The sequence below is a fragment of the Crinia signifera genome, chromosome 1 (assembly GCF_055691185.1).
Source record: "Crinia signifera chromosome 1, ASM5569118v1, whole genome shotgun sequence".
NCBI lineage: Eukaryota > Metazoa > Chordata > Amphibia > Anura > Myobatrachidae > Crinia > Crinia signifera.
The window spans coordinates 194,020,078-194,047,248 of NC_139217.1; the positions used below are offsets into that span (position 1 = coordinate 194,020,078).

A 27,171-nucleotide genomic window follows, 5' to 3' on the forward strand; every position below is an offset into this window, starting at 1 on the left:
CCTAAGGGTATAATGTGAATAATGTGACGAGTAATGTATATAAGGTAAAGTGGTACTACTGTGTGATGTAACGTGAATAAGGGACACCATCGCATGATATAATGTGAATAAAGTTGCACTACTGTGTGGCATAATTTGAATTGGGTTTACTATTGTGTGGCCATGCCCCTTCCCAGCAAGAACACACCCCTGTTTGGGCTGCGCACCGAATGTGTGCACTGTTTCTATTTAAAATATTGTGGGTAGGAGCACCAAAATGATGACTGCTATGATGAGGATTGATGGTGCTGGGAAAGGGGAGCAGGGTCAGAGGTGGAACTAGTGGCGGTGCTAGGGGGCACCAGCCAAAATCTTGCCTAGGGCATCAGTTAGGCTAGGGCCGGCTCTGGCACAGGGGAATCACGCCACACCAAGGCAGATGTAAGCAACCTGCAGCAGTTCTTATCCACCTCTGGGTATGTGCTAGGATTGGCAGGGGGTTCGGGTGCTGTATTTCTTCGCCCACACAGGGTTTATGGTGACCCCAGGTGTGGGAAGTATGTGGCAGGGTGTCAGCCCCGGAAGATGCAGGGGGTTAATGAGGTTGTGAAGCTTGGGCCTGGAGGAGCAGGTCTCCGGGGAGTACCCTGCATAAGGTGTCGGCGGTGGTATAATGGCGGCAGACTCCCGCTTTATCCCAGCTGTGGAGTCTGCCCGGGAGAGTACCTGTTGTTGTGAGTGCCTAGCGTCCCCCTTCAGGAGGCAGCAGATGTTTGGCGGGTGATCTCGCCGCCCTCCGTCCCGCTTCGGCGCCGCTTGCAGCTCTGATGTGCGGCGGGTGCCGCTCCGATGCCTCTGGAGCTCGTGTGGAGGGAGGCGCCTGCGGGGTGAGTCGTTGACCGGGTCGCGGCTGCGGCAGGAGTCCCGTCCCGCGATTCCTTCGGCGCACGGTGCTCCGCCTCTCTGGAGAAATTGAGGCCCCGGCTCCGGCCTCGCGACCAGGCCGCAACCCGCAGGAGCACTGAGAAGTGCTCCGCGGCGAAGGTCAGCGGCAGTCGGGGCACAGGGGGGGCAAGGATGAAGCAAGGAGAGGGGGTAGGGATTAGGTATTTATGGGGAAAAAGGACGTTTTTGGCAGGCCGATCAGGGAGCTCTATCTAGGCACGTCTGGTCAGATAGCTCGCCAGGCCACGCCCCCCATCCCCTTTCCTTTTCTATTTACCCTTTCAGCACTGGTACAATTATACCATTACATTTGCACCTTTTGGGATTTTGAGAGATCCCAATACACAACAGGGCAGCTTATTTTTTTTACACTTTTTATCTCTTAGATTCCACTTTTTAACCTGCTGGATTGCCGATGTGGCGCTACTTGCAAATGCCAGAAGGGCCAATGTTCTGATTGGCCATTCTGGCCACACAAAGAGATGGGCTGGCTGAGCAGCACAACCTCCTGGGGCATTGATTGGCTGCTCAGCACATAAATATGAGGGCTGGCCAAGTGGCCACCTAGCACCAGAGATATGAGGGTGTGGCATGAGTCCATGCCCCAATGAGCTTTGTCCATGTCCCTTTTGCATGAACATGTGCACCAAAGGTGCACATGGTCACATAAATACCAGGACTGTAATGCAGCCCTAGAGTAGTTTGTCCCTGTCTGGGCTTGCAGTTCTTTTCAACTAATTTTAAAATTGAACATTGTTTTGTATATAGGACCTCAATAGTTTTTTTTTTTTTGAATGACAGAAACACAGGGTGAGATTTAATAGGATGAGAGATTCAGAAAGTGAGAGATTTTGTGAGAAATCTCCAGTTTTTTTAAAGCGGCAATCATTTACACTTCAAAATCAAACTGGTTTTGCAGTGTAAATTATTGCCACTTAAAAAAAACTGGAGATTTCTCACAAAATATCTCACTTTCTGAATCTCTCATCCTATTAAATCTCACCCACGGTATCATAGTAATCATCATGCAAAGATCTTCATGATGGAAATATCCTAATTGGCTTCTGATTCATAAGGGAGTCTAATCTTAAGGTGCCCATACACTAGTAAGATTTATCTTCAGATCTGGCAGGATGGAACAAAAACATGGTTATGGATGAGTGACAGTTTGTCAGTTTTCCAGCATTGGAGCAAATGGTCAACGGTCATTTGCTCTCATCCATAACCATGTTTTTGTTCCAACCAGACAGATCTGCAGATAAATCTGCGTGTGTATGGCCACCTTAAGTCGCAAATAATCATGTTAATATCTTTTGCCACACTTTTTTAGTCAATCTTTTGTATTTAACATTAGGCGTAGAAGTGTAAAGAACGCACATTTCATTGTTAATAGCCCTATTTGCCCACCTCCTCCCTGGAGAACATCCTATAAGCTGCACCCTGTACAATCTGTCAATTTTATATGCAGCCATCATGTGTTCTCCAGCTCAAGCGCATTTGCTTAAAAAATGGAACATGCCACAAAATAGGCTCTGGATGATAGATCTACAGTGTCTAGATAGCAGGCTATTCTACCCCAAAAGGTCAACAGGGTCAAAAGGCCAACATGAAATAGGTCAACATGGTCAAAATGTTGACATGAAGACGGTAGACATGGTTGAACAGTTTTTGAAGATTTTTTTAAAGCAGTTTATTCTTAATTCACCATCCACATCGGCATAGAGGGAGAATAAAATAGTGTGCCGAGCGTACAGAGGCATCGAGCCTAAAGCATGGTGGCGAGGATACGTTTCGCTTTTGTATTTTGATTTGGGAAAAGCTACTCTCAAGCGTTTTGGTTCAAATTCAAATTTGTTTATTGTTTCTTGAAAATGAATGAAAACAACTTCAGTCATTTAATTTGGACCTATATTTGTTCCTACGGAATTATTGTCAATAACATTAGTATACAGTATGTCCAGTCAATTTTAATGATCCGACAGTTCATAATATTGTTCACCAATATAGGTGAGGGCTGGCTGGCTAAACAAACCAACAGAGCAGTGGCACAAACCCATGACAGTTTAAAAAATACAGCATACCCATGAAACATTGCGGCACAGCAGTGGAATACAGGGTTGCATTTGAAAAAATTATACGATTATATAGAAATAATGTTTTCCTTAATCAAGAGAAGGACCCAGGACCCAGTAACATGTAGGTTACGAGCACCAATGTTCACATCATAAAATTAATAGCATGTGTAATAATGTTGTCTCCTTCCACAATAACACCAAACATAACATTTCTATTATTGTACAAAGAAACAGCCATGGCATTAAATAGTAATAACATTTAACAAATAATACTACTTTTCTTCAAAAAGCCCAAATATAAAATGAAGGTACTTATGTAATATCTGGGCTCCCGTTTTTCTTATGAGACCGCGTCCGCTCACCACGCTTCGGGCACGGTGGCTCGCTGCGTTCGCCACACTATATAAAATCAACTCCATGCGCAGTTCGATAGCAGGGGTATGAAAAAATGGGGTGCATTTAACATGGGAGCCCAGATAATACATAAGTACCAAAATGAATAATAAAAAAATATGAATGTACCAAATATACTGTAGTAATGTTTCTGCAGTAGAGAAGAGATTTATAAACCAACAGACATTGACAATGAATTAAGTTTAGAAGGTCAAGATATAGAACCTCGAGCATATTTGGCAGCATGTCCAAAAAGTTGCTGTTGTTCAACTGCGATATCCACCAGTTTTACTATGCCCGCTGCTCAGTACATTTTACCTCTAGTGTCTGTTTCAGCCTTACTTTCTTTATAACACCAAGTCAGTATGTGAATATCATTTAAATATTCTTCAATATTAGCAGTTTTGACACTATATGATACATCAGTTTAAATCTAAATCTGGATTTATAGAGAAACAGAATTATACTGTTTTCAGACAAACATGTCTATTCATGAAGCAGTGAAAAGAATGGAGAAGTGAGCCAGTGTGAAAATTTGCCATGGCAACCAATCAGCTGCTATGTGGCATTTTATAGAATACACTTGATAAATGTTAAGGTGGCCATATATCTAAAGATTAATTGTCAGATTTGGCTGGTTGGAACAAAAACCTGGAAATAGCTGAGTCACAGTTTTTGTCAGTTTTCCAGCATTTCAAAGAAAATGGTCAACTGTCATCTGCTCTCATCCATTACCAGGATTTTGTTCCACCCAGCCAGATCTGACAATTAATCTGTAGATGTATGGCCAACTACAAAGCTTCTTGGTTGCCATGGGTGACTTCTCCAGTGGCAAACTTCTCTGCTATTATCACTACTTCATAAATAGATCCCCAAATATTTTGTAGATTTTCCTGCAGACAGTCGAACAGAACCCAAATAGTAGGTTAAATGTAAACAAGTATACAAATATTGAAGAACCGGTACTTGTGTATTAGCAAATGTAATGTGTGTATAGCTAATGTAATGGCATCGCACCCTATAAAATTGCATGTGATCCACCGGGGCCAAGAGAGCAATGAATAAATTACATAGGAAAATCGCATTGCATCGCATGGCACTAAAACGGGCCATGTGATGCGATGCGATTTCCCTACGTTAGCGTACATATGCTAATTGGGTGCCCTGCTAATACACAAGTACCGAAGAACGTACTGTACAATCGCTCCAATTACAGAATAAATAATAAGAATTTTCCACATGTTGATGAACTTTAAATAATTATCAGTTTAGCTGAATATAGAACGTTAGGGGAGTTTAGCATTTGCTATAATGTATAGGTCATTTTAAGTTTAGTTTATTTTTAATTGGTGTTTTTGACCTTATTGCAAGCAGACACATTCTATAAGAACGCAAAAGCCTTTGTTGTAAATACTACAAATAATGTGATATACAGATTCAAATAATAAAACAAATACACACTGAATGCCAAATACCCCCTATTTAAAAATCTCTTTCTAAATGTGGTCATTAGACATAGACCTTGCTGCCATGGTAACAATTACACCATTTGTTATTCTAGTTTTTGATAATAGCAATCAGAAGTTTCAACCTCAAAATAGTGATACTATCAAAGGGATCTAGTTTACTTTTAAGATGTGTGCCCTTGAATGTGGTATCAGTAATGATGGAAAGAACAAGCAAAAATGACATATATCCTTGATAGTGGTAAACTGTTAAAATTCACAGCAATGGATTCTTTGTTTTAGATCTTTTACTAAAACCATATCATTAGCTAATTCCCAAGCCTGCATACTTCAAATTGCCAATATTTCACTAGTGGTTTTAAAACCTTAAAAAAAAGGTCAAATATTTGTATACATTATCCTATATAATAAAAAGGTGCTCCTAAATCCAGGTAAATCCGAGTAAATCCAAACCTGCACATCTCTAATTTGAATTCATCTTTCTGTAGTGAGACCATGATTTATGAAGGTTTCATAGGAGCTGAATACATACCTCCCAACTGTCCCGCTAAACGCGAGAACGTCCCAGTTTTTGGGGACGTTCCCGCGTCCCAACCGGGGCTGCAATTGTCCCGCGGTGGGGGGGGCAGTTGGGAGTCTCCCCCAGTCTGAAGAGAATAGACGCTGTGCGCATGCACACAGCATCTATTCAGCATTGCAGAGCGACGGAAAATGGGGGCGCGGCCTTAGGATATGTCATCTCATGAGACCATGCCCTTTTTTGGAGGCCGCGACTTCATCTCTCGTGTGTCCCGATCCTATGGCTGAAAGAGTTGGTGGGTATGTAAATATGGTAAATATGCAGCATAACAACCTTTTTTTCATGACAATGCTCATTGGTTTGCAGAGCAAGATGACAGAAAGAAAAAAGCTAGAAATGCCTAAGGTAAGTTCGATGCAACCTTGCATATATAAAATTTGTGTGCACATAGGGTGATTATGAGTACGGAATTGCTGCACTAAGGATTGACAATAACTTATTGATTGCCAATAGAAGACAGTTATAACAAAAATTGTATCCTTGACTCAATATCCCTCGGGATATTGAGATGTGACAAGGCAAAAACGTATGGTAGATTAAGTGAAAGAATGGCTAGTGGATTTAGATGCAATATAAATCTTACAAATAACTTATATATAAAGTTCAAAAATATCCTCCATCAGGTAAGGTAACTCCATTTAGCTCAACATTCTGCTTCATTCACTAGGAAGTGGGCAGACAGTGGTAGAGGTGCCACTCTTCTGGGGCTGTGGGGGATTACCTAAAAATCCATGTGTCTCTCCTAGGATCCAGGAGAGTAGGCAAGTATGCCATAAACTGGTAGAAATGGACCATTTAATTGCATTTGCCATACAGGTTAAAAGTTGCCAGCCAGTTCCTGTGCATTGATGGTTTATCAATCACAGGTGCTTGGTAGATAGTAGACGATTAAAATCAAAACTGGTATTTTTTAAAAAAACAGTTACTGCATGTACTGTACTGTATGTAGTACATGCAATAAATGTTGTACCAACAGCTGTGTGAAAAGCCATTTGTAGACCTTAACAGTGCTGCTAAAGCATTTTGGCTCCATCGTCTATGTGTAACAGTTATGCCATTATTGATTGATAGACCTTCCAAGACTTTTCACCTTGTTGTAAACTAACAGCCATATATTTTCTAATCTAATTTTATTAGTAAAGTAATCACCCTTCTTCTGAGAATGACAGTTTTCTCAGTTGAAGGATTTCCGCAGAGGCAGCATATAGCAAAGTATTTTGTTTTGTTTTTATCTTCCAAAATAACTCAATGTGCTATAACTGGGATGACCTGTAAAGTATAAACCGAAATGTCTTGTCAGCTTCATGTAAAATGCCTTCAGGGAAGCAATAGATAAGCAGCTATATTAAAGATAGTGCACTTGTGAAGGGAAAATCTCCTTGTTACTGTTTTGTGAATGCTTGAAAGTTAAAACCCTTGCAGTTGGCAAATGACCTGCTGCAGAGACAGCCAGCAGTTATGCTCCTGTATATACTTCATTACATGCAGAGGGAGTACTGCCAGACAGAGTCACAGTATAGGCATTGTACCTGAAGCTTGTGCTGCAAGCATCAGCCATCTTATTGGGTTCTGTTTGGGTGCCAAGGAATATGAATTCCCAGGGTTGTGCATCGAAGAATGAGATAAATAACAGAACCTTGCTCTGATGCTTCAAAGGCACATGCAAAACTGTTGCGAATGATTGGTTACATTTAGGGAGAGATGTACTAAGCCTTGGAAAAAGATGTTTGTTTAGCAATTCAGTAGTGTAAAGGACCTTTACATAATGTACTGTACACAATTGCACACATAAGAGGAACTGGAGTACTGGGGAGACAACTATACTGTACATCAGAATGGAAATATTTCTGAGGTGTAAACACAACATATTTCTAAATGTCACTTAATATGACCTTTTCATAGCTTCTGTCTATGTGTTTTTTTTCTAAATACCCTACATAATAAAAGACTAACTGATAAAATTCAAGTGTTGTGTGCTTCGGGAGCCACTAGATGGCACCGATAGAACAATCCAGGTGTTGCTCGGTTTGGCCAAGCACAGCTGCATTATGTAGTTCCATGACTTTGACAAGCTGGTAACTGGTAAACTAATGTTATAAAAAACAAGGGTGATTTAGGAATTGTTAGTCTACACATTGTACATGAGCTCATCCCATTTTTATATTGACATTTTATTCAACACGTCTATTTATCTATCCATTTTTATTTTTGCTCAGAAAATAGCTTATTGGGAAAAAAAATTAATAATTGAAAACATAAAAAAAATGACATCAAACTATATAATTTCTGCCAATGTGACCGTTGCCACAAGAAATATCTACTTTACAAGAGTATTTTATACATAGCTGCAAGGACTCTCGTCGTTACAACATATTTCATATTTTGACTTTAAAATCAATTATTAAATTCAGTCCAGGTTAATTCAATCAGACGATTAGAGTGAAAAGCGGGAGCAGAGCAATGTACGTATCATTATTGCCAAGAACTAGATGGGAATAAACACTATTTATTCTTTTCTAAAATATGGCCTCAGAGCATTTATGAGCCCGACAATTTTTCTATCCAGGATTAACATACAGACAGTGTAATAAATGTATGCAGTATTGAGCTGTACCCAGGTAAAGCACATATTCATGCTAAGCATGCTCAATGGCGTTCCTTTCTCATCTGTCTCTCAGCTCTCTAGTGTCACTGAGGTAGGGATGGAAAAACACCTCATTTGCTTTACCACAATGTCTGAAAGCTACAAAAGCTAAGCCTGTAAAATTGGCCTAAAAGTACTGGCGAAGAATCCCATTTACTTTAAAGTAACCTGATTAGTATTCAGAGAAAGAGAATCATTCCTTTCAAGGGATGCCTACAAAAGTGAAATCCAGCAGCGACCGAAGTGATAGCAATTAAATAAATCACTATAAAGAGGCAAGATGCAATAATATGAAGTGGGATTACTCAAGTATGCCATGCAATGACTTGAAGGGGACCCAGGGGACAAGGTTCTGGCTGGACTTCGTCCTACTTTTAAGCTAAATAGCCAAGCCATTCACAACAAAGAAGCAGCAAAGCATTTTCTAATCCTTATAGTAAAACAGATATTTGCATTCATGTTAGGAAAAAAAATTGCTATTTCATACTAAATTCCTTTATTTGTATGCTCAAGAACTGTGCTACTATGGAAACAGAACTTTAAAACATTAGCACCTTGAAGGGGTTTTTACTTCTTTGCTGGATTTTCCGACAGTGGAAATTTTTTGACTTTTCGCCATTTCATGTTGAAATTACAACCCATTAAAAAAAAAATCCGATTTTTGGACGTCAAAAAATCCGGCACAGTGGAAAAACACAAAAAATCGGTAAAGTATTTAATGATCCACATATTTTTGTCAAAATTGCAGCAGTTTTCTTACTGTTTTTAGTAATGATTTGCCAATGCAATTTTGACTTTAAAAAAGTGAAACTGCTAGGGCGAAACATGACTGAAAACCATCTGAAAAAGACCACAATTGAAGTACATTTTTTTATATGGATAATGTGTACAAAAACCCTAACTTCACTGAATACTTCCACAGTGAGAAAGCCTTATTAAAGAACATATGTAATGGTCAAAAGGACTGAGTTATTTCTATATTGTTATGCACTGAAATGTCCAAACAAAAGTCATTCTTAAAGCAAAGTCTATCATAAAAAACAGACACAATATATGCCTTAATTTGATCCAAAAGTGAGTAGTATTGGCGAGTGATTGCTCTCTGGTTTAGTTTGCATTGGTATGCCAAGGAAAATGTCAAAATTCAGTTGAATGTACTGATGTATTCATGTTCTGTGCCTTAAATGGGCTGAAACAATGCATTATTTGCTGTCAAATTCAAAGTAAGACATTATTTATGGTTCATGCTCTAGTACCTAAACTGATGTCTCTGACATATACTGATATACAGTATATATGAATGTGTGTGTGTGTGTAATATTGCAATTTGAGCTCCACTTTATAAAAATGTATACGCATTCTTTGAATTTCTTATATAGACTTTGACTGTATGATACAATCATAATTCAAATTGGAATTACTATTCAATTTGTATAGTTTCATATAGAATAAACTAACATCAGATTGCTCATGCAGGAAACATGTTTGCAGACGCTGACAAAGAAGTTTTTCCTCCACAATTAAAACAAGAAATTGATTAAGACCACTGGCAAAGTCTTTCTGTGGGAGATTTATTCCAAGACGGGCTTGAACAGCCACTTTACATTTAATAAAATAACTGCTTGTGCAGAACCTATACATTAACCGCGATTGTATTTATAAGCTGTGTCTCTTCCTTTTGTAATGAATGCTTTTCCATGCATACGACATGTTCTGGAGATAAAATCCATAGTAAGACAGAACATTATGTGCCAATCCTGAGCCGAATGAACCAAGCACAGGTTGACAGAGGTGTAACATACACTTCTGTGCAGATGCATATACAAGGCTGCCAAACTGCATAGACTATAGTTATTCCAGAGGGGTGAGAACTTGTTGGAGTTGCTTACATGTCAAGGAAAACAAATATAATATAGAGCTTTTCAGAACTCAGAGAATGTGTTCTTTATAACAAGAGGACCATAATCTCAATATAATATTGATAAAGGAAATCACCCCCATGCCATAGGTGCACACGCCCCAAAAATGCACGTGGATTAATATAAAGGGGAATGGCCTGGTGGAAATTCCTGTTATGTCACTCAGGGGGTATGTCCAGCATCCCCGGAGATGCTGGCTGCCCCGGAGAGTGAGCTGTCTGCAGTGCTGGACCTTCCTTTGTGACAAGGGCTAATTGCTGCAGGAGAATATCCAAATGCAGCATCTGGCTCCTGTCACAGCAGAACAGTTAGCACTTTGGCCTTGTGATGCCACTGACTATATATGTCAATAAAAGTTGAGGTGGTAGCTGCTAACTTTCTATATGTCTGATGTAGACTATAATGTGCCATTTACTAAATGAGTTAAGAGCAGTGCCCAATTAACCAATAGGCTGCAGCCTTGGGTGCCAGGACTGGGGAGGAGGGAGTGCCTAGCAGATGAAAGCTGAGGAATAAAGTGAAGGCCTAATTTATTCCATGCTTGTTAGCTTTCATCCATCTTGATGTATTGTGTGTGTGTGTGTGTGTGTGTGTGTGTGTGTGGGGAGGGGGGGGTGTTAAGATATTAAGGTGACTGTATTATGTACATTGTGCTACAGCGCCAGCTGGGCAGCATAAAGCCAAAGTCTCCTTCACACGCCACAAGATTTAAATCATACATGCTAGTTGTATAACCTTCTTTACATGCATATAGGCAGTATTAATGATGAGTCCCTGAGGGCCCATACATGTGTGTTTAGCAGCATTACAAGGTGAGCTACATGTGTATTATACCCCTTTTACACCACCGCGAAACCCCGGGTCTTTGGCAGGTCAGACCCGGGTCAGCGGCAGTGTAAATGGGACACGCCATGTCCCTTTACACGGGACTTCTACCCAGGTACTGACCTGGGTAGAATATGGTTAGGACCTGGGTAGAGGGCGGTGTAAATGGGTACGACGGGTCATTGGACCCGGCTCCCATTTACATCAATGGTGGACGTGCAACATGCGGACCGCAGAGTCCTCAGGTTGGAAGGTGGGCACAGACAGCCTGCGCTGCTGTCTGCTATAGTCTGCAGACAGCAGCAGCGTAGGAGGTGAATAGATGCCTGTAAATGGTGTAAATCCCAGATCCGACCCAGCTTGGATCCTTCATCCAAATGCTGGGTCGGATCCGTGATTTTTGGGGTAAAAGGGATATTAGCCTAGGAACATTTATTCAGGCCCTGGCAGAGAGTATAGACATTCTGGCATGGCGTATAACTCAACCAATTACTTGCATTTAAGCTGTATGGGATTTAGTTCTCACAAGTGAAGACAAAGGCTTAATGTAATAAGTTGCTAGATATAATAGAAACGATCAGTCTTATGCTGGGTACACATTAGAAGACGTTGCAATTGATACAATTTCATCCATTAATACCCTTAAACTCCCTTAAACTCCTGGACAAATAAACAATTTCACGAAAGATATCATCAGTGGACACATGCAGGAGTATACTGTAGGTTTGTAGGTCTTTATATTAAGCTGCTTGTACATGAGGTACAGTAGTAACACAGTAGTAACACTGCAAAATATCACCAGATGCAAAGGTTTTAGATTTTAACACTAACCACAGTCAAATTAAAAATTATTAATATGAATCCTTATCAATGAGAGGAGGCTATAAAACTGATTGCAATATAACATCCATTAAAGTTTAAACAAAAGAAAATAACTCCAAATTAAATGGACATAAGTAAATGAGTCAAAATGGTATAGATCTGTGGAAACTAATAGAACTAAGCTTACTGTTTGCATAATTTGTGGTGACCCATGTGTAGTCCATGTTTAAGGAAGGAAACAAAGTAGTACGACCACACACACAATGGCAGTAAGGAAGAGTAAAATAACTATATAACTGACTTTCATATCAATAGTAGGAAAACTAAAAAAAGAAGTAATAATTGACTATTTACAGACCATCCTGTCAAATATATGTACGCGTGCAGATATCTTTGCATAGATCATACAATATTGTGAAGAAGATTATTGGCTATATTTAGTTATCTTGATTGCTGCGTTTGAAAAACCAACTTTATTTAAAAAAAAAAGACTTAAATAATCATGAGACAAATAGATTTATGTATTAGCCTGTGAGATGCAGGCATGGGCTAGATTTCAGCATCTTAGCCGATATATTGCAGGGTAAATCTGGGCTGCTTTATTAGCCTATATATTGCAGGGTAAATCTGGGCTGGTTGGAATGAAAATCTAGAAATTTCTGGGAACAAATTAAAATCAACGGTTTGCTCCCAAATGCTGGAAAATGAACAAAAGCAGTCATCTGCAGAAATTGATTCAACCAATTTGTCTTTTGGACCAATTTTTGTCTGTTTTCTATGTTTAGGAGCAAATGGTCAATTGTCATTTGCTCCCAAAAATTTCCAGACTTTCATTCCAACCAGCCAGATTGGAAAGATAATCTTCTATTGTGTATTGGTCTTTACACTGCAATTTAGATTTAACTTTGAACACACCTCGCCCAATTCTAACTCTCTCTGTACATGTTACATTTGCCCCAGGGGTTCAGCAAAAGGGGTTTCAACAAAAAGAGAAAGACCAGAAATAATAGGTGAAATAAACCAGTAATGTTTCTGGGCCAAAGAGACTGGCCTTTTTTAGTTTAAAATTAATAAAATGTTAATTATGTGCTTAGAATCCATTGAATCCAAATATTTTCCAACATTAATGAGTATACAATATAATTACAATTTACACCAGCTTTGTAGCCACAAATCCAGTTTTAAATGCATTTCTCATTGCTTTTCTAGTCAGTGTTTTATTTGTGTAACTAGTGAGTTATTCCCCACAAGAGCCCTGTTAGGCCTAAATGTTATGCCTGCCAGCAATCATCTATCTTAGAGGCTCTGCTATATTCCTTATATGAGCACTGTAAATCGTCTTTACAATAAAACTGAACAACACTGACTCAGCAGGAGATACAGTAATATCATTAGCAACTACAACATTCTGTGTTCTTTAGCAGTAGAAACAGCAGGGCCCTGAATATATTAAACACTGTCAAAAGAGTAGTTTGATTTTTTTGGCTTTACGTATATGATTTACATTGTTACTATTCCAACAAAAACCTAAGGAGAAACACAAAGAACAGCTATTTCCTATTATCCAAGATTGCCTTCATAAACGTTGCTATATTTATAGAGAAAAATTCCATGCCAGCTCCAGGAATTCAATGTAAGTTTCATTTTAATATGCAAAATGCTTTGCAGCCATTGTAATGATTTGCATTAGCGTCAGTAAAAGCAGGTGCATGGGTTGGGAACCATGTAGTGCTTGGCCATAACTGTGTATTCAAAATACTGTTATAAAAGTCAATTATCAGAACTTATGGAGTGAATAAAATAAATTAAACTGGAATTAAAAAGTACACTTAAGAAAACCATGTGTCCTCTTTTAAGTGATCATTTTAAGATATTGATTTACTGACCTGTAAATATCTTACAATTATAAGATAGTTCTATATAGTATGAACAGCTTCTGAACTTTCTAGGTGCCAAAAATATGAATCTATATAATTATGGATGAATATCGGTCGAACCTTGACTCATACCCATGAATTGCTGTACTGCTAAAATTTCTTGAGCAAGAACTGCAAGATGTGCTCCCTTGTACATCATGTATAAAAGGCATGTCTAAACTGTGGCCCTCCAGCTGTTGTGAAACTACACATCCCAGCATACATTGCCAGAGTTTAAGCATTCCTTAATAGCACATCTGTGGCAAGGCATGCTGGGACTTAGTTCACAATAGCTGGAGGGCCATAGTTTAAGGATGTAGACAAATAATATATAAGAAGGATTTTTAAGGGTTTAATTTTGATTTTAAAAAATTCTGCAGTTTTTATACTTTTTTTAGACACTTTATTAAAATACTTGTTTATGAGGGAATTACTTGTTCATGAGGGAATTGGATGTCAAAGCCACATGTTCCAGTTCCAGCAAGCTTTAGCACCCTGTGGTGCCCATGGGTATGTTGGCACTTGTAAGCATGTTCAATTAACCGATAATAGCTCAATTGCAAAAGCATCAGCATAGCGTTCATCATCCTACACTTATAGGCATCATAATAACCTTTCAAAAAATGTTCCATGTTTTAGAAGTTAAAGATTGACAGTGGGAGGTGGGGTGGTACACCTCTCAAACCATAAAACAGGTGTCTTATGGTGAGAACAGAGAGGACAGAAACATCCCTTTGAGTAAAACGGGTTTCTGCTCAATATTATGTTTAAGATTTTGCTATTGGTTTGTATTTTATGTAGTGAACACCAGCAAAAAGAAGCTAAACAATACAAAAACAAATAAACATCAAATGGCGTGCTGAATTAGGTGAAAATGACCTGTGGCAACTTTTCATGTTTCACCCAATAGTTTAGTTGGGTTTAGCTGCTTTACATGGTTAAACCCATCCCTAATAAGTACACACAGCACGATAGCCAGCATCATGTGAATATCTCCCCGCTATATCCCCTCACAATAGAGGGTTTATAAACAATTGAATTCCCCCCATTGTGTTGATAAACTTAGTTCCCAACTTCCTACATAAGGTTAGGAATTGCTCCAGTACTTTGTGCACCGAGAGAGCACCCTGTTCTTTGAAACTTAACTACTAGAAACTATTTAAAAGAGGAGGTGGCTCTAATAATAGTCTTTGTACATGTCAGTCATCTTTGCTTGCACATATCCCTGGAAAAATGATGCTAGTGCATTTCCTGGTTATGGAGAAATGTATTGAAATGATTTAGGTCACATAGCCTCTCTCGCCATATAAAGTTCAAACATCAAGGTCAAATTGAAGCCCTTTTTGCTTCACAGTTTTCTCACCGGATGTCAGCAGTACACTCACATCCTGCCAAATGTCCACGCATATCTATGTTTACCTGAGCGTAACCTGAGATATGCATGGACCTTCCATATCATTCGATGGTCGTCGACCAGTGAATGATGTGGGTGTTCACCCACAGCCTGTGAATAGATGTTTATGTTAAACATCCATTCACAGCCTGTGCAAACGTAGGCAGCATGTGAGGGGGGAGCGGGCGTACTGGCATTCGGCGGTCGGTGTCTGGTGGACTCGCAAGGCCGTGAACTCGCAGCCTTGCGTATCAACCAGAATAACCACCAATATATGTGCTTATTTCTAAAGTAATATGAATATTGCAATATCTCTAATGAATTTTAATACAAAGCAGACGTGATCCTGCAAATTGGTATGTTACGCATATTGACCTGGATACAAGCACTTAGAGATTTTAAATGATCTGACAATTACATAATGCTGGGTACCATACTTGAGCACATTCATGCTGTCCTTCTGTTATGTGAAAGCCTATTCTTTAAATTCAGATTTTTCCTTTTTATATTTACAGTAGCTCTCTGTTTTATACAATGCTATACATTCCAGCAGAGAATAGGCTTTTATAAGTAAAGTTATTAGCTGCCATTGACTAAAATGTCATAGAATATCACAAATTTCTAGGGAGCTATAAAAAAACTTTTAATTGGACTTTACCTTGACAACATACAGTACAGTATTAAAACTTAGCAGCAAACTTTTTAAGTTAATCTTACAATATTGGAAATGTACCTTAAGACGCAAAGACCAAAAAGTCAGACAACATTCCCCCATAACTGGGTGGTTGCTTAATAACTGAAAAAATTGTCAATTTCTGAAATGTTACTAGCCCTTATTAGGTTTTAGCACATTGCACTGTGTGAGGAATGTGTGAGTACATCCACATGAAAAAAAAAAAGTAAAAAATAAATGACTGCCTTGCTGTTTGCTTTTACTGCCTGTGAACCAGATAAAAGAGATACCTTACCTTTGAGAGAAAATATCCCTGTATGGACTGCCGTGTTGTAGTGCTATGCCATAGCCTCTGTCTGCAATTGTGTTTGCTACTGTGTAAAAGGAACAGTCTTGATCATTTATTGCAACGTACTCCAGCACTGCAGCATCCCACACAAATGCATAATTTCCATGTTTCACCTGTAAAAAGACAATATATAAGTTAAGTGACTACCATATACGGTCACATTAGAATACATGAGGTACAATATAAAATTATTTTTTTTAAATGCTTAGCCCGCTCTACAGAGGAGCGGTGCGCCATCTTCTTTCTGAGCTAAAGGTCATGTGACTACTTGAGCCCGCCCTCTCATAGATTTTTCTACATTGCTGAAATAGGAGTCAATCCTCATATTTGCAAAGGGTACGATGTGCTGTTGCAATGATGTTTAAGCACCCAATTTCTCAACATTCGCAGGTGGGTTTTAGCCCATTTTTGCTCAAAATTTGGTGCAAAACCAAGCTTCCGTAAAGTGTGCCTGCTGCCATAATGATACGCATCAGCTAATTCATTGCAAATAATAGGATCATCGTCAGTATCTTTACAGCTGTCCTCTATTGTCCTGCAATAATGTGACAGGAGAGACATTACAAAGTGCTGCCAGTTATTATTTATTATTTACACTGTTATTTTTCTGCCTCAGAGTCTCTGTTCTAAAATAGAAATAGAGTTGCCTCTTCCTGCTTCTTTATCATTTAACTGTTTATGACCTGTTAAGTAAGAGAAACATATTTCTTCTACCTCAAAATCTGAGTTACAAATCACTGCCAAAAGACACCTCTCCCCTCACCTGAGACAATTCAGGAATGCCTGTTCAGGTAAAAATGTATCTGTTCCTGAAATTGCCTGCAGGTGGCAAACATGAGGTGCAAAAGTGAGTGTGGAGGATAATATACACAGGGAAGCCTTTTCAGGCAAAATTTACCCTTTCCTCATATTGCAAGCAGGTAGCAAAGCACCAGTGTCAGAAAAAGACACAATTTAGGACTGGACTGACATGTCATCATGCCATTCCCCCAAAGATGGGGAAATGCCTTTGATTCATGAGGCTGCATGTAGGGGGCTAAATTACATAATTCCAATCTTTTAGCCCCGCCCCATTTGTAATGTTGCTTGCGTTTTGTTGCATCTAACTTATTATCATCCTGCCCACTTTAAAAGGATTTTGGTAGGATGTGGATGGATGCAATAGAGTCACTTACACTTCTGTGGGTAACTTAAAAATTGGGAGTCTCCTGCAGCTTTCGGGAGGGTAAACAAGTATTTTTTATACTGTTATGATTTTTTTTTCATAACTTTTTTACATTACATTTACATTAATTGTTACCAGTTCAATAAACAATTAAACTTGGAAAGATTGATACAGTGTCTTCTTTCCTTGCATATAATGTGATGTAGTTATGCTCATTATCCAAGTCTAGGCTTTCAGATTGTGATCAGCAGACTTCTGAATAATCTACCTGAGGGCAGGCTCAAGCGGTCACATTACCTTTAACTCAGAGAGCAGAACAAGTAAAGTAAATATTTTATTTTACTTTTTCCAAGGATAATCGGGATTCTTGTTCATCCACTCACAAGCTGTTTAAATAATACTATTACAGTATATAGAACAAAGGAAGTTTGCAGGTCCTAGAATACTGTACTTGGCCTAAGAAAACTCCACGGACATCACAGCAGATTACATATTAAGCCTCATTCACACACAGATGTACAAATGTCACACATCAAACGTATCAGTCTATGTAGTAGGTTAGTTTTGTTGCTTTCTGCTGTTTTATTTGTGCTAATAATAATTAGAAAATTTGTTTATGAAAATATGTTTGATTATGTTGCTTTTTGTATATTTTGATATCCTTATTAGAAATGATTCAATAAATGATTCACAGTTATAAACAAAGTGCATTCTGGGTATTTATTATGAGATGACAATACTGTGGGGAGGTGTTTTAGTCACTAGTTATATTGTTTATTTTGTGTCTGGCAATGCATATATTATATATATGCTTTGGTTTTAAATTGATGAAAATGTAACACTCGTGTTTCTCATGTTTATTGTATTTGTTATGCAAAAGGCACAAAAACAGGTTCTGCTGATAGAAACAAAGTGAATATGGAAGTATTTGGTTACACAGCTACAGCCTGAAGTGTTTAATTTTATATGAGGGAATCCGATAAGCAGTTTCACAAAAGTCATTCCTGAGGTAAAAAAAATATTCCAGCTTCTCCTATCACCATTTTATAGTCAGTCTTGACTTAAACATCATGAAATACAATTCATAGTTGTCCAGAGAGATATTTTGTTAAAAGAACAAAAAGGGAGGGAAATGAGAGGATGCAAGGAATGGTATATGTTCACAATGCCGTCTCAGTGAGAATTCACATTTTAGGTAGTAGGGTTAGACTGCTGTTAATGTGAGGATTATGATTAGGGTGCTGATAGGGTTATTTTTAGAGTTAGTTATGTCTTTGGAAAAACGCATGATCGATTTGAACTACGGCAGGCATGTCCAACGTTGGCCCTCCAGATGTTGTGAAACTACACATCCCAGCATGCTTTGCCACAGTTTTGCTATTAGAGAATTCTAAAGCTATTGCAAAGCTTGCTGGGACGTGTAGTTTCACAACATCTGGAGGGCCAACGTTGGACATGCCTGAACTACGGGTTGAGGTAATCAGGGTCAGGGAATCTTTGCACTCTACTTGCCCAATGTGCCACTGCTTTGCTATATAGCAGCCAACCAAAAGCAGAACTCCCAAAGGTGATGTCTCCTGGCTCTAAGCCCTGAAGTGGTAGCTATAGGTACAGCAGCACCTGCGTGGTTCACAGAGGAATCCAACTGTGACCTTTTCCAAAAGAACCTCTACAGAGTACCCACTGCTGCTGCAGAGTTAATATTGAACATATTAACTCTGCAGCAGCAGTGGGTACTCTGTAGAGGTTCTTTTGCTAACAAAACAGGGGACAAGAGAGCTCCCATCTGGTACTACTCAGACTGAGCTGCATCTAGTATTGGTGGACCCGCCACTGTTGCTGGACTTTGAGATGAGATCTACCATTGGTTCCTGATTCTGCAAGCTGCAGACAGAATCACAATTGGAGGCCTATCAAATCACTGCATGGTCTTGTCCCTGCTTTTTATGGGAGGGTCCCCTCCGCAGCCAACAATGGTGAGAAGTGTCATGGGGGTTCAATTGTCCTGATTGCACCTTCTCTGCTGTATCTGCTCCTTCTGTCAACATTCCAAATGTCAACCCCCTGTCCATATCAACCATTTAAATGTAAAAATTCTGAGTAACATCTTTTTCTACCACATCCCTGGAAATCTCTTCAAATGATTGCCAATAAGGTGGTATGCAAGGCCAAATATCCAAAACAATAAAATTATGCCACAGATTTATAGAATAATTCAGTTTAAAGATTGTAGGGAGGGATGCTCTAAAACAGAAATGTGGTAAAACCCCCATTTTCTGGGGGTTTTCCGCATTTCTATATGTTCTAATGCCCCTCCGCTGGGTCAGCGCTGCAGAGAGTATCACCAGCTTTTGCTCCCAATAGAAGCCTATGGGCTTCTTACCACAGCGCTGTGTGAGGGATCTGTCACTGACCTCTCCCAGCATGCTCCACACCTAGCCCTGGTGATCTGTACATGCCCAGAGGGACTCCCGGGTCTCAGACCGCATCATAAAGGACAGCAATTATTAATGCAAAGGACAGCTCTTCTGATAAGAGCTGTCCTTTGCATTAATAATTGCATATGTTTGAGCCAATGCAATTATTACGAATGCGGTACCCTGCGGAGATGTAGGGCGGCAGATATTAGAATATCCTGCCCTTAGTATGGTACAGTAGTATTAAAATAAATCATACCCATTTTGCTTATTGTGTCTTTAATGTGTGTATAATGATAACTATGATGTGGAACTTGACAAAAAGTAATTGCTCAGTTATAATTAGCTGCATTTTAAAAAATTTTTATCTGGTCCATAATTAGTGTGATGCAGATGGTGTGTAGCACATCACACAAGTGCCATGTGGGTGGAACAGTCTGCATCAACCTGTGTTTGACTTTGAAATATTTATATGAATGCACAAACAACATCCTGAATCCATGTATACTATGGCCGGAATTGGGGTATCCTACATGTCCGGGTCTAACACTCAGAAATCACTTCCGGTGGCACTATAAGTTTCCTGAACTAAGATCTATGTGCCACTCCACACTTGATACTAAGAACTGTGCAAAACAAGGTCCGGCGGAAGCACATCGTCTGGACTCCATCTCTGCTGTGACCGGAAGTCTGGTCCCACGCAGCGGATATCATCATAACCGGAAGTTTGGCTCTTCAATCTCTGCTGTTATCGGAGGTCTCGTCCACTTACCGGATATCGTCATAACCAGAAGTTGAGTTTCTGGAAGTAGCCAGAGTTATATAGTCACATTTGTTTTGCTAGACTGTATTGCTCAATATTCATGTCAATCAGGATAACAAGGACAGCGATTGGCTGGGGCTAATACAAAAACCCTGACCAATGGAACTGAGACATATTCTCCTTGAGAAAGGCCACAGGCAGTGGCCAAAAACGCATTTGAAGTGCATCATTTCGACTTGGGAACTTGTGTGTATCTGGAGCTTTACCTGCTTTTCCTAATCTGACGGCATTTCCCATGACTCACCTGTATTATTATGTGAATTTGAGAACTGCCTTTACTTCAGTTCTCCACCATCTATGGTAACGGGCCATTTCTTTTTAACCCCACTATTTTAATGTAATTTATTGTCTTTAATGTTTTTTATTAAATTGTATTACACCAAACACAACAAGAAAGACCTATAATGGGCTGGGATAAACCCAGAGCCAGGGATGGAAGAGATGTGGTGCTGTAGATTTATTTATTTATTACCTGTTATATATATAGTGCACACATAGTCTGCAGCACTTTACAGTCAGTCCTTACCCTAGTGGAGCTTCCAAACTATAGTCCCTACCACATGTATACACACACACACACACACACATTCTAGGGTTAATTTTGTTGGGAACCAATTAACCTACCAGTATATTTTTGGATTGTGGGAGGAAACTGGAGTACCCATAGGAAACCCACACAAGAGAATATACAAACTCTGCACAGTAAGGGTCATGATGGGAATCAAAACCCATAAACTCAGTGCTGTGAGGCAGTAATACTAACCATTACACTGTTGGTGCTGCCCAATGGGATGGACAAGAAAGTGATACAGCAGTAGGGAAGTGATGTTCAGGAGTATAGACTGGGTCTGAGACGGGTAGGGAAGTGAAAAAAGGGGACCACAGATCCTTTGGTGGTGCTGGGGTCATGACCTGTCTGTCACCTGCTGCTGTCGGTTCTCTGGCAGACCATCAAGCCCCACTCACTGATCCTCCACTCTGCCTGGCCTGAGTGACAGCAATATATAGGTATGGAGGCAGGAAAAGGGAAGGGGCTTGTAGGACAGGTGGGAATCTTTCCTCTAGTTATATGCTAAGCATTAAACAGTCTAGTGGTAGTGGTAAAGAGTAGGAGATACTGAATGTGTTTTTGTGAAGATCATAGAGAAGACATGGTTCTTGTTGACTCTTGTTGATATTGGTTACTAATTTCACCAAAAAATCCTTCTACCCATCAAACCTGAGCAGAATCCTGTGCCATTCAAGATAAAAATAGGTGAATAAATACTTGGGAGACTCAACAGGGGATGAGGTGCAATGGCTGGAGTGTATCTATTTGTGGGTCTTCATACATTGGTTATAGGGGTTTTCCTAGAGCAATTTATGCATGAACTGTATATTGCAAATACCAGTGCTCTTGTGCCAGGCTGGCTCAATTATAGTGGGAGAATGGGGCTATTATTGTTAAGATGAAACTGGGGGAAAGTTATGTCATCGCAAGTACAATAAAAAATAAATGACCAACGGATTCTGAATCTGATAGCCACTGCTGCGGCAGAGGAGGAGATTTGTAAGGGATACTGCTGTGTGCCATAACCTGGATAAGGGGCACTACTGTGTGGTGTATTGTGAATAATGGACAAACCTTTGTTTTGTAGTGTGAATAAAGACACTACAGTTCTTTGTAATGGGAATAGCAGATACTACTGTGCTGTCTACTGTGAATGAAGGACACTTCTGTGAGGTGTAAAGTGAATAATAGACACCAATGTATAGTGTAATATTTATAATGGACACTTCTGTGCAGTGTAATGTGCATTGGTACTATTCTTTGGCCATGCCTATTTTCACACAGTGTCACACCCTTTTATTTTTGATTTACAAACTATCTATATTTGAAGTATTGGTGGATGGCAAGTGCTAATGTCACCATTTTTTTACTGTACACAATAAATATTTGCTGATGTTGGTGTGCAGTATTCTACCACAGTGGCTGCAGCCTAACATCATGGCAACACACTGTCTTCTTAAGGTGCTCATACATGGTGCGCTGGTTGGATGTGTTTTGAACTTTTTCGTTCAAAACTCATCTCATGCAGTTCACATCACTCTGTGTTTATTTTGTCTTGCGGTGTGATGCATGCTCCTGCACATCGCATATCGCAAGTCAAAAAAGTATGTATGTATGTAAGTAGATGCGCTGCGATTTAGTACAAAACACAAGCAGCACAAAACTTACCGTGTATGGGAACCTTAAAACAATATTAACTACTGGGTTTGCGCATGCATTTAACTGAGTTTTCACCTAAATAGTGTGGGATTTGTAGCTATCTTACTGAATAACCATATTTTTTTTCTCTGTAATACAGCCATTTTAGTATGTTTTGATGTCTTAATGCCATCTGTGCTACATTGTGAGTGTTAGTAATCTCAAGAGCTGTATTTTGGCTAAGATCAGTACTTTGTTTTCTTTGTTCTTTATTTTGTAATGCTGACTGTGATTGAGCTAATTATTTGCTTTAACAATGTCAAGGACTTCACTTAGTTTCAGATCAGCACCTTGCGTTTTTATTAAATTAATTTTAAAGCCCTTATGCCACCCACCATTTCATTCGCTTCAAAGAATGCATTAAAGCTAATGGTTTTTACTCTTGTCACAAGAGTTTACTTGTAGTCCAGACATGTTAAAACAGTTGCATTGTTTATATTACAATTGTATATTTTTGTTTGAGTTAACTATTACTATGTTTCAATTTCATATGTGATATTTACTGAATTTCAGCAGGTCCATGATTTTACATCAACATACATATTAGTGCAATCCAGTGGTGCCTCCAGAGGTTGGTCTGCAGCATAGTCCAAAATTCAAATAGGGGAGCAACACCAACCCAGTGAGTCAGTTTGGAATGACAGTTGGTGGCAGTTGTGGGTACTACCCTATTTGAGTTATGAACTCCTCTGAAACCTTCCCTTGTTCAATCTGTTGTACAGTACACTGATTTGTGGAGGACACAGAGGACTGCACCGGTCTAAGACAATCTTCTTCATTATACATTAATAACAATGGAGTGTGGGCAGGGCTGAAGAGACTTTTCTTGGGGGCCAGAGGTGCAGCTTTTTAGGCCCTATATGCCACAGCTTCAGCACTGTGAAGGGAACATAGGGGAGGTTTTATTCACATAGACCAATAGCTTAATCTGTAGTCAGTCTACCCAGCCTAATATAGAGATGTGGCCAAAGGGTCCACTGCCCCCATGAATGGTATGATTATCACAAAACAGATGCACTTTAAATCTATTTAGCAGAATGCTTTGTAGCATGCAACCATTATGATAAAGTCTTCATTTACAATTGCAATCCATATTCTTAAATAATACCTAATGAACTTTATAAGAGAATAGCCTGAGCCCAAAAAAAAAAAAAGTGGTCAAACTAATGCTAGTGATTTCCAGTGTGTTAGTCGGTAACCAAAAAATGCAGCAAATCATTGGTATCTATTGTAAAGTAAACTGTTCAGCTTTTATTATTGAGGTAATTTACACATCTAAACACAAATACTGGGGATGCATTGAGGCAGTAAACAGTGAAGAGCTTCTGCGCTGCCAGTTAAATCGTAAAGTAAAACACGACATTTTACAAGACTTAGCATTTGTCACACTTTCCTGCTTTTTATGCTCCCATAACTCCAAAGTTACTGTCGCACTGCTTGCATATATATATATATATATATATATATATATATATATATATATATATATATATATTGTTCTCCTTAGTTTCTTGTCTTTTCACAGACATATCCTGACACAACTAATGATTAATAGATTATAGAATGAATGAAAATATTAATCATTTATCTAGCATATGTTAGTTTAAAAGTTTGTATTCCCAGGAATAACATAGAATAAAAATATCCAGTCTCTGCTAACATTAGATATCTCATTGATTCAGCACAAAACTTTGGGCCCAATTCAGACCTGCTCACTGTGCGGCGAGTGCTCGGCATGCCAGTGTAGGGGGCTTCCCTGGTTATACACTACAGACTCCAGAAAACACAAACCACCAATACCACCTGGCACATCTGCTCAGTCTAGTATCTAGACATGTAAATTGCCCTATAGAAACCTATGGACTTGTTTGGGCAGTAGTCTCCCAGAAACCCACCCCCTACTGTTTTCTGAAAAATTTGTCATATATACAGTATTAGTTAACGGCAGCATGTATGGAAAATGCAATATTTGATACATACAGGGGCGGATTGGGAACTAAAAATGGCCCTGGGGAAAAAATTATAGAAATGGACTAACAACAAAATAGGCAGTGCAGATTGGATGGTTCTGCGCTCACCCTCTAGGTGTGTGTGCAGGGTAATGATTGGCTATAAGACAGTGATAGGTAAAAATAATGTTTTTATTCTTACTGAGAAATTATATATATATATAAAATGAGTACGTGGATCTGGGAGGGGGGGGGGGGGGGAAGGAATGCTGGTGCAAATGAACACACCGGTGGTGGTGTAAGGAGTTGTATAATCACTCCAAACACCAGTGAAACAGCTCTCACTCAATAGTGTCTGCTGTTCACTGCTGATATGACAGGGGTGGATGGGGGACTGGCTGCCTGTGAAAGGGCGGAAAATCACAATGAGTCTGGGGGTGATGAAATTGCAGAGTCTCACAATCACCAAGTCTCTGTAAATGGAAGAAGAGTCTGACAAATATGCTGCTGCTGCTGGGGTCAAAGTGAGTACGTGATGTCACCGGGGGCTGGCGTCCCTAACCCGCCGGTGGTGCACAGCGTACTTACCCGATACCCTGTTCAGTGGTGTTTCAGTCCCTCGCCGTTCTCCCGATGCTTGCTTCACCGGCGCCCACGCTGCCAGCGGGTGCGTCGGTACTGTTAAACACTGCTCACCGCGCGTCGCCGTCACTTCCGGGTTTGGCTGGGGAGCGTCAGCCCGGAGTGACAGGGAGGTGGGAGCTGTGTGCGCTCGACTCCCCTGATGGGTTGGGGAGGAGACTTCTGTATGGGGATGTGGAAGTGTCCAACGCGTTTCAGCCGCCTATCGGCCTTTTTCAAGGATATCATGTGGTGATAAGTGATAGGTTTATATGTGGAATTATGACCCTCCCCTGAGAGTTCTGATTGGATGGAAGTCCTGTCACTCATTTAGCGATCGTCATCCACGGGTATTGTCATTTTTTTTTTTTTTAAACACATATTACAGGTGGAGTAGGAGGAACCCCAAGGCGATTAGCCTTCATGTGTGTGCATACAGGTTGCACCAATTGTCCAATATAGACCCATGTACCTGTTTGAAGTGTAGTGATACACTATGCTTCTCATGGTTATGAGAAGCACAGTGTATCACTACACTTCAAACAGGTACATGGGTCTAACCCCAAAACACTTTATCTGGGTGGAAGACATTTGCTTATAATGTGCTTGGTTGTCTATTTACCCCCCGATTGTTAAGCTGCTGTGACAAACCACAAACCTCCACAATTCAAATAATACCCTGGTTCCCTCCACTGAGAATGAACACAGACCTCAAAACAACATCATGCAAACAACTTCTAAGCATAATCCCCTGAATATCACAACTATCCCCACTCCTCCCCTCAGTGGAGCACAGACACACTCCAGAAAATGTTAAACCCCCAGATGTCACCCGCTCCTGTGTCTTTAACAGATGTCACAATGGATATAGATGGGTATGTGCAGTGTCCGGTATGCTGCTCTGTGTTCCAGCAAATGTATGTATGGGAGATAGTAGGGGGATGGGGACACTACTCTGTGCAGGGCCAGTTCATAAAAATAAGTGACCGGCTGATAAGTGGCCTCACATATGTGTCGGCCTACCGGGAATCTCCCATGAAAGGTCTATGGTCAACCACTCCTGGATACATTCTGTGTGACTATGTGGCCAAGTTGCACACATATTGCCCGCATCAACAGCTACCATGCTTGCTCTGAAAAAAAAATGCTTATCTTCATCTGTAGTTACCATTATCTTGTGAATATAGCAGTTACCACTGTTATCACACATTTGTGCCAGCTCTATCCTTAGTGCAGGAGATCTGTCTGAATCAGATAGCTTTCTACGTACTAACAAATCCAGATAGGCCAACATTCCTCCTACGCAAGAAGGAGTTACACTTATCCCAAATGCAAACACTCTGTTGCCTCCTAGCTAAAGCCACTCAGAAATGGAGATGTGGCTAGAATTGTGTATAACAAATCTCCATCAGTGGCTCAAACCTGTATGTTCTTGAATATGGAAACTACAGTACAGTGTATGGAAAATCACAGGCACCGAAGGGATGCAGTCAATTTGCCGGCGGTTGGGATCCCAGCGGTCGGAATCCCGACACTGGAATCCCGACCGCCGAAATCCCGAAACTTTCTCCATCCGTGGGTGTCCACGACACCCATAGAGGGAGAATAAAATAGCGTGCCGAGCGTAGCGAGGCACCGGGCCCGCTGCGTGGCAAGCGCAGCAAACCCGCAAGGGGGGGCGCTCCACGTCCCCCCCATGTCGGGATTTCGGCGGTCGGGATTCCAGTGTCGGGATTCCGACCGCCGGCATTACGTATCGGATCCGCACCGACATGTGTGAAGCTATGAACCAGTCCCGATGATTTTTCAAAAACAGAATATGCTTTTCATTATGCATAACGGATGTTCATACCACATTGTATTTATTTAATAACAGGATAATCCCTGTCCTTTTATTATTTGACAGATCAGAGTATGGAGCTAATAAAAATAAGATAAACTTAAAAATGTCACACTGCCTGGTATCTGG

At 40.0% G+C, this 27,171-nt stretch overlaps 1 protein-coding gene across 2 annotated transcripts in view; it reads right to left on the minus strand.

Moving 5' to 3' along the window:
• The window catches only part of GRID2 (glutamate ionotropic receptor delta type subunit 2), a 1,102,902-nt gene that overhangs the window by 81,484 nt on the left and 994,247 nt on the right, over positions 1-27,171 (minus strand). For both annotated transcript variants that reach the window (XR_014472933.1, XM_083179104.1), the window contains exon 14: positions 15,926-16,092. Coding sequence is in view for 1 of the 2 variants with exons in the window: in XM_083179104.1 (XP_083035230.1) it covers positions 15,926-16,092 (167 nt within the window). In the remaining variant the exon portion in view is untranslated. The remainder of the gene's footprint in view (positions 1-15,925; positions 16,093-27,171) is intronic.